The 11808-nt window shown below is 41.7% G+C and overlaps 2 protein-coding genes across 4 annotated transcripts in view; one reads left to right on the forward strand and one right to left on the reverse strand.

Moving 5' to 3' along the window:
• Positions 1–8284, forward strand: part of supt20 (SPT20 homolog, SAGA complex component) — a 17608-nt gene extending 9324 nt beyond the window's left edge. The window contains exons 16-23 of one of the 3 annotated variants that reach the window (XM_013915320.1): positions 828–983; positions 1350–1662; positions 1748–1863; positions 2063–2118; positions 3863–3976; positions 5326–5416; positions 6108–6196; positions 7315–8284. In XM_013915320.1, the coding sequence (XP_013770774.1) occupies positions 828–983; positions 1350–1662; positions 1748–1863; positions 2063–2118; positions 3863–3976; positions 5326–5416; positions 6108–6196; positions 7315–7464 (1085 nt within the window). In that variant the 3' untranslated portion in view covers positions 7465–8284. The remainder of the gene's footprint in view (positions 1–827; positions 984–1349; positions 1663–1747; positions 1864–2062; positions 2119–3862; positions 3977–5325; positions 5417–6107; positions 6197–7314) is intronic. The other 2 variants (XM_013915321.1, XM_013915322.1) reach the window with 2 other exon arrangements.
• A 53-nt stretch (positions 8285–8337) lies between these two features.
• Positions 8338–10834, reverse strand: exosc8 (exosome component 8). The gene is made up of 11 exons (XM_005750741.2): positions 10771–10834; positions 10385–10421; positions 10227–10290; positions 10072–10145; positions 9930–9975; positions 9731–9836; positions 9578–9623; positions 9390–9486; positions 9121–9241; positions 8901–9007; positions 8338–8515 (listed from the first exon to the last, which is right to left on the reverse strand). The coding sequence occupies exons 1-11, from the start codon at positions 10785–10787 to the stop codon at positions 8397–8399; spliced, it is 834 nt and encodes a 277-aa protein (XP_005750798.1). The 5' UTR covers positions 10788–10834; the 3' UTR covers positions 8338–8396.
• Positions 10835–11808: the final 974 nt, after the last annotated feature.

Genomic DNA, 11808 nt, shown 5'->3' on the forward strand with positions numbered 1-11808 from the left:
TACTTTGTACACCAGGATCCTTTTCTACGTAGCTGACGGCTGGTAGGACATTAACAGGGAAGGGGGGGCACAAAGACATAGTTTTCTTTCTAATTGTTATGTCTAACTTTTAATAAATAATTATCTGAATCTTACAACCAATGTTTTCATCTGATGTGAAATGTACAGAAATCCATTATTGTATATAGGAACTATTATGTCCAATTTATAACCTAGTAAGCTACAGTAATTTTTCCTTTGGGAAGGTACCATCTGTGCACTCTGCAATTCTGTTGAAGAAAGATGTTGAATCTATTTAATTATTGTAGAAAAATTATTGATTTCTGTGCATTTCTTTTTCTTTTTTCTTTTTTTTTCACGTGCATTAAATGAAAGTCGATTATGTCAATTAAGCATTATGAGGTGGAGGTGGTTCCCTATTTTTTTTATATTTTTTGCTGGGAGTTGGCAACCCTATTAGTTAGGTTGCTTAGTATTTCCACGAATTACTCTTTAAAATACCAGCATAGGGAGGATGGTGTAGGGTTTAAGTTTATTAGATTGATCAGTATTGCTGAACTATGAAATATTTTGGGTGCAGTGTATTTTTTGCATACAGGTATAACAGAATAGATTTTGTTTTGTTTTGTTTTTTAAACTTGAGTACGAACTCACACAAAAAGCAGCAAGATATTAAAAAAACGTTTTATTGATTATAAAATACGCTAGATCTGATTTATATCGGTATCGGCAGATATCCAAATTTATGATATCAGTATCAGTATCGGACATAAAAAAGTGGTATCGTGCCATCTCTATTATAAATATGTTACGTCTTTATTTTTCAGGTAATCCATATAGTTCACAAACCACCAGTGGTCTACTTAAGTGTCCTACACCCCCTCCAGCCAAAAGCCAGTCTCTGAACAGAAAGCACTCAATGGAGCTGGGCCAGGTGGGCCTGCTGTCACCTGCCTCCCTCTCCCCAATGGGATCCAATCAGAGTGAGTGCTGGAGTCCGATTAGTTATTCTGGAATGTTTTAAATCTGCTTTAAGCTTCTGAATTTTCCCAATTTGGAGTTTTTGAACATATTCTCATAAATTATGTTGACAAAAATGGAAAAACAGTAACATATTGGGAGCTTAGCAAATACACATAATACTGGACAACTGCAAGCCCTATTCTCTGTAGTATTATCAAAGGATTAACTAAGATGTCACGCAAATTGACATTAAAAGGGGGATCAAGTTTTGGTATAACTAGTGCCTCATAATTTAAATTTAGTTTTAATAATGGATTTTAATTGACTGAAAAGTACTGTGTCTCGTTAAAGTGTTGTACTATTTTGGCCCTCTTTCCCCCTTTCAGGATCGGGAACCCCCAAGCCATCTACCCCAACGCCTACCAATACGCCATGCTCGACCCCTCACCCCCCTGATGCCCTCTCCGCTCCTCTCTCAGTGACCCCTACCCCTTCAGACCCTCCCTTGGTTCAGAACCAGTCACAGAATGCCCTCCTCACGCCTTTTACCCAACAGCCGCTAGCTTTAAGCCAGACGCTGCCCGTCATGACCATTCCCCTGCCCACCATGGGTACATCCATCACCACAGGAACCACATCGTCACAGGTCATGGCCAATCCAGCAGGGCTCAATTTCATCAACGTGGTCAGCTCAGTCTGGTAATAATTTTAAACTGTCTCGAATGCCAAATAGCACCTGCTGATCACTGTCGCTTTTAATAATGATCTTGTACTGTCTGTGTAGCAGTCCTCAGGCTTTGATGAGTGGCTCCAATCCCATGCTGGGCACAGGCTTAAACCTGAGTGGAATCCTGCCAACTGGAGGGTTGATGCCTACCATGCAGTCTGCAGCACAGGCGGGTAAGATTCCATAGTTATGTCCCCCTTTTTATTACCTTTGCATTACATTTACAGAGTTATTTTTTAATTAAATCCAGTTCTAGAGAGTGTACCTGTCCAGTAAAAAAAAAAAAAAAGACTGGGTCTAATGACATTAGAAGAGATAAGATAAAGCCCTGATTGTCTCGCTGTTTCGTGGTAACTCCGATTTGTTTTCCAGGGAGTCCTTTTGGCCTGAATAGCAATGCTGGGTTGAGACCTCTGAACCTACTCCAGGTATGACTCTACAGTTTAGTCTTAACACACTTTCAGTAGCATGCACTGGGTATTTGTTTGGCATAGTGACTTAGTCCTGATCTTCACCTGTGTTGGCACACCTGAAATAGTGAAATCAGCAGCTTAAATTTCCCCACACCTCATTGCATATGCAATGTAGTGTAAACCCTTGAAAGTGCTTTAGTGCAATAAGGGGCATGCATCTTTTGTTATGCAATGTCCTGGCCTGAACAACAACTTAGCTTTATAACATTTTTACCCCCTTTACCTCTTGAACTAGGGCTGCTCAATTAATCGAATTTTAATCACGATTACGATCTGGGCTTTCAACGATCATTAAAAACGACTGAGCCGATTATTAGCCCCTCCCTCATTTATCCGCGACACCTTAAAGGCCGGTCCGTGAAAATATTGTCGGGCATAAACCGGTCCGTGGCGCAAAAAAGGTTGGAGACCGCTGATTAAGAGGACCCGAGGGAAGCTCGGAAAGCTAAGCAGAAGTTATTTGGAGAGTGACTGCCGTTGGTTGAAAAGAGTTTAAAAAAAAAAACTTCAGTGGGGTTGCACACTATTTTATATTATTTTTTTAAAGTCATCGTTAACCCTTTAAAGCCGGTCAGAGCAGTACGCTCCGTTTTGCGTAACTATTTTTAAATCCCTGTAGCACTGCAACCACGTAAGCTAGCGCAATAATTTGTTTTGCATATGAAACCGGAGGAGTTGTACTTACATCTTATGCCATCAGCTTGTCCTCGGTCACGGTGTCGTTCCACATATAGCTTTGCAAAAATTGCATAAAAAGCGCTTGCAGGAACAAAAGCATAATATTCCAGAAACACGCTTTGCCGTTCCTATCAGCTGTTCGTAACACTTCCCACAGTGAAATGATGCACCTGCTGTTTTCTTTGCAAATTTGCATCATAGGATTGTTTTTTGTTTTTCCTGCAGTATATAAAAATTGCTGTATCTCCAAAATAAAACTATGAAGACACTCAAAATAAATTTCCTGTGGTGGGAAACTATTTTTTGCAACTTTATTGTATTTAAAGTTTTGAGGGATAAGCCTCTTAAACTTCTCCAAGTAGAAATATATGTAAACAAAACAAAAGCGATTTTCAATTTTTTTTGTAGTTTATTGCACTTTTTTGCAATTTATGTAATTACTATGGACTTAATGCATACATATTATTAAAATATGGGCTATAACAGTTGTATTGATGTATAGCAACTTGAAATGCTCCCACAAATGGCACTACAGCATGTAAAAAATAAAAATAAAAATAATATAAGCTCTGGTGGACGTGGTTCTATAGTAGGTCTTAAAGGGTTAAATAAATATCGTCAAATAATCGTGATCTCAATTTCAGTGAAAATAATCGTGATTATCATTTTTGCCATAATCGAGCAGCCCTATCTTGAACTGCTAAGAGTCTCTTAGCAAAGGTTTTTTTGCTAGAGGAATAGCAGCAGAAGAAGTAAAGGATGTAATCTGAATGCAGACACAGCCTGTTTGAGGATCACTGCTTGTGCCATTCCCTTTATAGTCCTTTGTAGCTCTGTTAGTCTGATAGTAGTAATGATCAGTGCCGATCTCTTTGTTAACGCTCCATTTCCTTTTTCCTCCCTTTTTGGTTATGTGTGCATCATTCCTTTCCCTCTGCCTTCCCTCTGTCCTTCATCCTCATCTCCCTGTGTTTTATTCCACCACTTTTTGTTCGTTGGTGTGTGTATTTTACATCTTCAGATCCCCACTGGTCCTCTCATCTTTAATTCTCTGCAGCAGCAGCAGCTGTCTCAGTTCTCCCCACAGCAGAGTCAGTCAGCCACCTCCAGTCCTCAGCAGCAAGGGGGGGAGACGGTGAGACTCAAACACCATATTTTCATAGTATAGAAGAACACATCTTAATTAAATTACAGCAACAGAGGGATGTTAGAAATTATCTTCTAATAAATATGAGAGGTTTGATTTTGGTCATGTTTAGTGTCCATCTTCACAGAAGTGTAGCTTGGCATCATTTAGTTAGTTAGCTTAGGCACACCTAATAAAAATATAGAATACAAAAACTATTCATACCTGTGAACTGAGAAAACTAGCATGGTTTTAAAGGGAGCGCTGTACTGCCTCTTTTCCATTTGAACCTACTCAGGTTGACTCGACTTGGTTTTTTAGGGTTTTCCATTAGGTGGCAGTACCTGCCATGTACTTTTTAGTACTTATTCAGCCCAGGGATCCAAGCGATCTGAGTCGATCCGAAAATGTGGCATCAACAGATCTCATGCGACCGATTGGCCAATCAGTGGCATCACTCAATGAGTCATGAGTGCGACTCCTTCACAAAAATCAAATCCACCATTTTAGATTAAACACAGCTCTACTCAATTTCATTCATTTTCCATTAAAGTTGAGTACCATCTCAATGTGTTTTCCGTCGTTATAGCAACACAGCCAAAAGTCCCATGGCGTCATTTTAATGCGACACAACACAGCAATGGAGGATATCAAGATGATGGTGTACTACGCTGGGTTTCTGGCATTTCCCTCGTTGCTGTGTTGTAAAAATGTTGGGTTTGATTTTTGGGAAGGACTCGCCAGTGGACTTGATTGGCCAGTCGGTTGTATGTGGTCTGTTGATGCCACATTTTCAGATTGGCGAGTAGGTACTACAAAAGTACACCAGGTACTGCCAACTAATGGAAAACTCTAAAAGGCCAAGTTGAGTTGAGCTGAGTAGGTACAATGGGAAAAGGGCTATAATTAAACTAATGTGATGGAGTAACTGGGCTGCATGCCAGACTGACTAGGAAAAAGTCACAAATACAAAAGAAATGTAGTCCTAAAGAGGCGAATGAATAATGGCTTTAGAACAACAATTTGAAACTACTGAACCTGATAAATCCTACTTGGATTTGAGTCGTTGCGAAATATTTACACCTCTTAATAGTTATTGAGACACTCTGCATCTTAAAAAAGATTAATTTGAACAAATCTGATTGGAATAACAGGGAATGGCGTCTAGCGGCCGTGATGTACAGAATCTGTAACCACTGCCAAAACATTTCACTTCCTAAGGATATGGAACCAAAATCACTACTGCTTGCCCCTTTTAAGTTTTTTTAAATATATATGTGTGTGATTTACTGTCACATGTTCTGCTTTGGTGGCAGTTGTGTGTGACAGCCTTGTGTTGTCTTTGACTTTCTTCATAGAGTGACCAGGGGTCAGATCAAAGTTTAGGGAACCAGCAAACAGCTGTCATAAATCTGGGAGTGGGAGGCTTCATGTCTCCACAGGCAGCAGGTATGAGCCGCACAAGCACACACACACGCAAAACATTTCTCTTCATTAACCTGTTCCTAAACAAAATGACACCGTGACACTAACTAGTACTAATAAGATAAGATGTACTAATGTATTCATGACTGTAATTACTGTTCGTTAGGACTCTCAGTCTGTAACTAAACATGACCATTTTGTTGAAGTTAGCCATTGTTCCTCTCAGTGGAACATGTAACATCTGACAGGAGAGACTCAACTTCCCCTTCTTCTCTGCCACATTTTCTCTTTTCTTTTTTAATTGGTTTTTTTTTTTTGCCCCCACCCTTCTGTCTTTCCTCCTACACTGTCCTCCTGTCCCTCTTCTCAATTTGCCCTATTCGCTAAATTCCCTGAATCTCCCAATTCACGCTATTTCTCCATAATGCGCTTTTTAAAACTCAACGCACACGGTCATTTATCTTTGGCCTCCCTGCAACATTTGTTTTTGCTTCTCTTGCTTCCATCTCTGTGTGTGTTTACACACTCCTGAAACCACAACTCACCCCTGCTCTCCCGCTAATCCTCGCAAATATTCTACTTTTTTCACTTGTTCATTTCCTGTCTTTACACTTTCCCCCCCCCATTCCTTCTTCTGTTGCTTCTTTCCCTCTCGCCATCATGTCCTTCCCTCTGGGGCTCCCTGTCTCCCTCCTCCCCTTCCCCTCCACCTTAGTGCTGTCCCAGTTGGGCTGTGGGCTGGACGGGTCTGGGCCCCCGCTGCCTTCTCCAAGGCTTCAGCAGCAGCACCAGCCACAGATCCAAGTAATACGGCAACATTAACATCCATATACACATATAGAGTTTATAAGAGCTATTGAGATTAGACACACCTGCTTCCACCAGCTCTCCTTGTTTTTATTTATCTTGCAGGCTTCTGTTGTGCTGCACCATAAAGTGTGAGGGAATTAGGTAAACTAGCTTTATGACATATAGATTTAGTATTTTTATCACGTTAATGGATTTTAAAAATAGCTTCCATCCATAACCTTTATATAATACTGAGATAGTTTTAGTATAAACCGTATTATTTTCCTAAAATAAATAAATAATTATAAGTTTTTATAAAAATCTTCTTTCAAATACATTTTATAGATAAACACCATTCACTCCATATTGTGTTGTATGTTTGTTACTATGCTGTTTGATAAAGACCACAGTAGCCCCAGTACTTCCAGCAACCCACACACCAGAGCTCGCAGCACTTCCAATGGCAACAACTAACAAATTGTCAGAGTGGGAGGCATGTTCTTGCACAGCCATTTAGCAGCAGGTTCTGAAACTGTGTCACTGGGAACAGACCGCTGAAAGGTAGCCGACGGCATTGCGACAGAGACATTAAGTTGTTCCACTGTAAGCATGAATCTGAGTTAAGATTTTTTTTCTTTTGCCCAGTTGAGGTTGCTGGCTTACTCTGAGCACAACGCACGGTTTGCTGAGCTGCATGTTTGTTTGTTTGTTTTTATGCCAGGATCACAAGCCAATAATTTTTGTCTTCCAGACGCCACTGGTGCTGCTTGACTGTATCCCGCCTCACTCCCCAAAACATGACCTGCCCCAAATCTTATCTCTTCCTTTCTCTTCCTTCCCCTCTGCAACCCATTAACCACTCTCCTGTGTTTCTCCGCACACTCTTCTTGTATGTTCTATGTATCAGGCTTTAGATCAGCTTCACTAACCCATGCCAGTTGTACGACACAAGGCACTCTGCTAGACGACGTTTTAGCAAGGGATTCCAGTTTACATGTGTTAAACGAGCTTGAGATGCTTACATAAATCTTAAAGTCAATATCATTATTTCTTTCTGCATTATCTTATTTGTCGTAACATACTGAAGTCTATTTTTTTTGTCCTTCTTCCATGTTTCTTTTTGCACTGAACAGTTGCAATTCTTGCAGCACCAAATGCAGCAGCAGCAGCAAATGGCTATGGGAGCAGCAGCTCCTCAGGGGGGAGTGCCACGGCACCATACCGCCAGCCAACCAAGAAGTAAGAGGAAGAGGAGCACGCCTCAGCCCCTCCCCAAATCATGAAAGACTTAAATCACACTAAAACCTTCCCCCCACCCAAATCCACACACAAAAGGACGTGAATGATCCACATTGTGCTCTTTACCTGCCTCGCTGTCGAGAGTGTAGGCAAAAAAACAACAACGAAAAACCCCACAAAAAACTCTTTTCTGTTTGTCTTTTTCTAGCTGACAAATTTGTATGTAATGGTTGTCAGATGTTTGGGAGAGAACCAAAACTGTGTCCACCGTAGGGGATTGGGGGGGGTGTTAGAAAAGGGAGCCCTAAAGTTAAAAAAAAATATATTAATGCTATTTTTTGAGATGACACAGAAGAGGATTGTTGTAGGTAGTGGGCTTCCACAATAACGCACCACCCCCCTCCGTTGTGGAAGAGCTGTCTCTGATGGAGGCCCTGTGAACTGAGAGGATCGCAGATGCACAGTCTCAGAGGATTCCCCTCGAGAAGCCCGATCCTCCTGCCTCTGCTCGGTTGACCCAGGTAGAAACTGCCCTTTAAGCACGGATCCCGACAGAGCGTACCGACACCAAATCCTCCCTGTGTAACCGTTACATGTGAAATGCAAATCTGATCTTGGAATTGTGCCTGGGGGCAGCTCTCTACCTCTCAGTCTGTTGGAAGTCTTTCTTCTTTTAAGCAGTCCCAGCACAGGGCTCAAACGAGGACTCAAGATCATCATGCAAGATGGTGTACCTGCTTTTGTACAGCACATTTTGAAAAGGCATTTCCTTTTAATTAGTACAGGAGCCATGAGCGTATTCTTACGAGACATCAACTGAGTGTGTGTGTGAGACATTTCCGGACACTGAGAAATAATTTTTTAAAGCGGTCTTTGTCAGCAGTTTTATTGTTATTAAAAAAAAAAGAATATATATTGACAGTGAAAAATACAACTTTTAGATAAAAAAATAAAAAAAAACATCGTCCGAGTGTCATTATTGTGCCTTCTTCACACTGTGTGCAACTTTGTCAATGAGTTTCTGGATCTCTCTCTGTCGTGTTGTTGCTCGGCTGATACACTCCTGCAGCCTCTCTCCTGACAGTGATGTCCCACCTGAGCAACAAGTAGCAATGTATAGAACAGTATTTCTCAGTTAAGTTAAAAATGTCTTTTTGGCATTTTTGAGTTGTTGTTGTTTTGTTTTTTTTTTAATTTCCGTTGACTGAACCTGAGTGTTCATTTTGAAGCCGTCAGTTTATGTTGGTGTTACTATTACACATGCATTGATTCATACAACAGGGGTATTTTGAGGATGGTTTTTTCGTGTTAATACTAAATCATCGTGCCAGGAAGGACATTGGCATTAAATCTGGCAAATCAGCTACACGCTTTGGCTCCTCCAGTAAGGGATAAGCCCAAAATATCTTCAACCCAATTAGATTCATGCTACATACCATGCAGTCTCAGAAAGGCAAATCCCTTCAAACTTATTTCTCACCTGGTTTGTGCACAGAGCAAAGCCGGTCATCCTCATCAGTCACCACCGTCAGGTTTGCTGTTGACAGAGTCTCCTCCTCAGCTGTGGGGTCCGCAATCAGTATGGAACTGCAACAAGATTAGGCCAGGATTAGAAAAAGAAGCACATGTCACTTAAAAATAGAAATTATAAATTTGTTTTTGGGGTTTTTTCTTTTTTTATAATGGCTAGACAAACTTACTCATCAAAGATGCAAAAAGAAGCGCTGACCAGATGTTTGTGAATCTGAAGCTCACGTCTCTTTTCTAAATTCACCTCTGGTGCAGAGGTCTCCTTGTTGATGGTGACTTCTGGGAGTCGTGCTGTGAGGAGCCAGGATACTGTTAAGTTCATGTACTGCTTAAAGAAAAACTACTGATTTGTTTCAACTACTGATTATTACCAGTTACGACACATGGACTTATTTTAATTGTTTTTTTTTAATTTACATTACAGTAGAAATTTACATACTGTTCTTTAGAGCAGCCAGCAGAGCGATAACACAAGCATCCAATATGTTCCCATCATAGTCGAGACACATGAGGTCACAGTACAGCACCCAGCAGAGCTGCAACAAGAGTCCGCAGTTTTAGTACCCATGGCTGGATAATTAAAGGTCAAATTGTGTGTCAGTGTAGCTCCGCAACTCTTGGGTTTACCTTTCCTCTGTCGATGCACAGATCCTCTGTTTTTATCACTTCAGAGCTTCAAAAAGCCACATAAAAACTCAGTTAAACCATCACCAGGCTTAAAAACTGTCACTCATTTAAAATAAAAACTAAAAAAAGCTAACATATATTGAAGTCGCGCACCTTTCAATGACATCAGCGATAAACTGGCTGGCAGCCTGGGCCTGCTCTCCCGGTGGTCCCGGACGAAAGCGAGAGGAACACAGGGGTGGCAGGTCCACGTTGGGCACTGACAGAGATGACATCAATGTTTGAATGATGTGATATCAGATAATTAACAAAGAAAGAATGGGAGAAAACAAAGACTTCTTACTACACCTACCAATGTAGCCTTTACCAGGTGCCTCCACTGTAGGGTTTGTTAGCTCCTGCAGGAGGAGGAGATATAGGTGAGTACTCATCAACCTGGTCCACACTCACGAAATAAAACAACAACAACAAAAAGGAAAAGCAAATGTGTTTACCGCTTTAATTCCACATATGATTGTGGTGTTTCCAAGCTTCACCAGGGCTGAGCCATCTGCTGTGGAAATTGACCCTAAACATGGAAATACAATTAAAAATCCTATGTAGGTTACAGAAACTTCTCTCTCGCACACACACTGTGGGGAAGTCTCACCTATGTTCAGTGTTGTGGTTCTGAATTCGGTCAGCTCTCGTCCATCAGGCCGACAGTTTTCTTTCTGAAGAGAAACGAGAAACAAATAACAGTTCATATCTATCCAGAGAGCAACACTTGTCTGTCAAGTGTTGGATAAACTTGTTTTCAACACTGACCAGAAAGCTCCGGTGGTACTCCAGAGGCTCAGCAGTCCTGCAAGTTAAAAGGGAACGCGGTAAAGAAAGCCATAGCACAGACACATCAGAAGCTCCGTCAGAAACAGCACAGCGAAGAGAGTGACCGAGTACTCTTGCTATACACGTCAATGACAAATATCTGAGCCAGTCATAAACTACAGCTGTGACACAAGAATGAATAAAGTGCGCTGTATGTCACATGCATGATGTCCGGTATTTTCGTTTTATTTTGTGTAATAAATAATTTAATTTATTATAACACCAAATATGCATTTACTCCGCTGGTAAGTACAGGAAAAAATAAACAGAGCAAACTAAAAGTGATATTTTCACTAACATAGAACGGAGAGCTCGTATATTCTTACTTGAAGCCAGCCGCCATGATGTTTTGATTAACCACGTGGGTTCGCGCTATGACCTACGGTAGCCGGGTAGGAAGAAGCGCATAACCAAAGTTTAACCAAACGCGTTTCTAACCAAATCATAGCATTATACTGTCCATAGTCGTCTCTGATCAAATCTATCTGCAAGGTTTTACAAAATCATTGTTGTCCAAAATATGACCTTTAGGGAATTGGGGGGCTGTTTGCTGGAATGCAGGTTGTTGTTTTCCATAAATCCATCCATCCATTCGCTTCTCCTTTTCAGGGTCGCGGGGGGCGCTGGAGCCTATCCCAGCTGTCATAGGGAGAGAGGCAGGGTACACCCTGGACAGGTCGCCAATCTGTCGCAGGGCTAACACACAGGGACAGACAACCATTCACACTCACATTCACTCGCACATTCACATCTAGTGGCAATTTGGATTATCCAATTAACCTATCCCCACAAGCTGCATGTCTTTGGACGGTGGGAGGAAGCCGGAGTACCCGGAGAGAACCCACGCAAACACAGGGAGAACATGCAAACTCCTTTTCACCCATTCACACACACATTCACACACTGGTAACGGCAAGCTAGATTGTAGCCACAGCTGCCCTGGGGCGCACTGACAGAGGCGAGGCTGCCGGACACTGGCACCACCGGGCCCTCTGACCACCACCGGTAGGCAACGGGTGAAGTGTCTTGCCCAAAGACACAACGACCGAGACTGTCCAAGCCGGGGCTCGAACCGGCAACCTTCCGATTACAAGGCGAACTCCCAACTCTTGAGCCACGATCGCCCTGTTTTCCATAAATGATACAACAAAATGTTGCGGACTAGAAGAAAAGTCTTTATTGCTTTGACAAATAATCATATTTTTCTAGCATTATACCTCCCTTTTCTCTTTGTGTACCGTACATGTTAAAGAGAGTCCTTGCCACCATTTCCACCCCTGTCCGCTATGAGGCAGTGTGCCCCAGCGCCGAGCGGTACTGTGCCGCTCGTTGTTCTCCTCCTCCAATATGATGATGTGGGAGAA

Source organism: Pundamilia nyererei, unplaced genomic scaffold (genome assembly GCF_000239375.1).
Source record: "Pundamilia nyererei isolate P.nyererei 1_Seehausen unplaced genomic scaffold, PunNye1.0 scaffold00286, whole genome shotgun sequence".
Lineage (NCBI taxonomy): Eukaryota > Metazoa > Chordata > Actinopteri > Cichliformes > Cichlidae > Pundamilia > Pundamilia nyererei.

Coding starts and splice junctions, on each gene's coding strand:
- exosc8 (XM_005750741.2), bottom strand. Junction 9,008..9,120: donor TCTTTTTGCATCTTTGATGA/GTAAGTTTGTCT, acceptor ATCTTGTTGCAG/TTCCATACTGATTGCGGACC. Junction 8,516..8,900: donor TTGCTCTGTGCACAAACCAG/GTGAGAAATAAG, acceptor CTTGTTGCTCAG/GTGGGACATCACTGTCAGGA.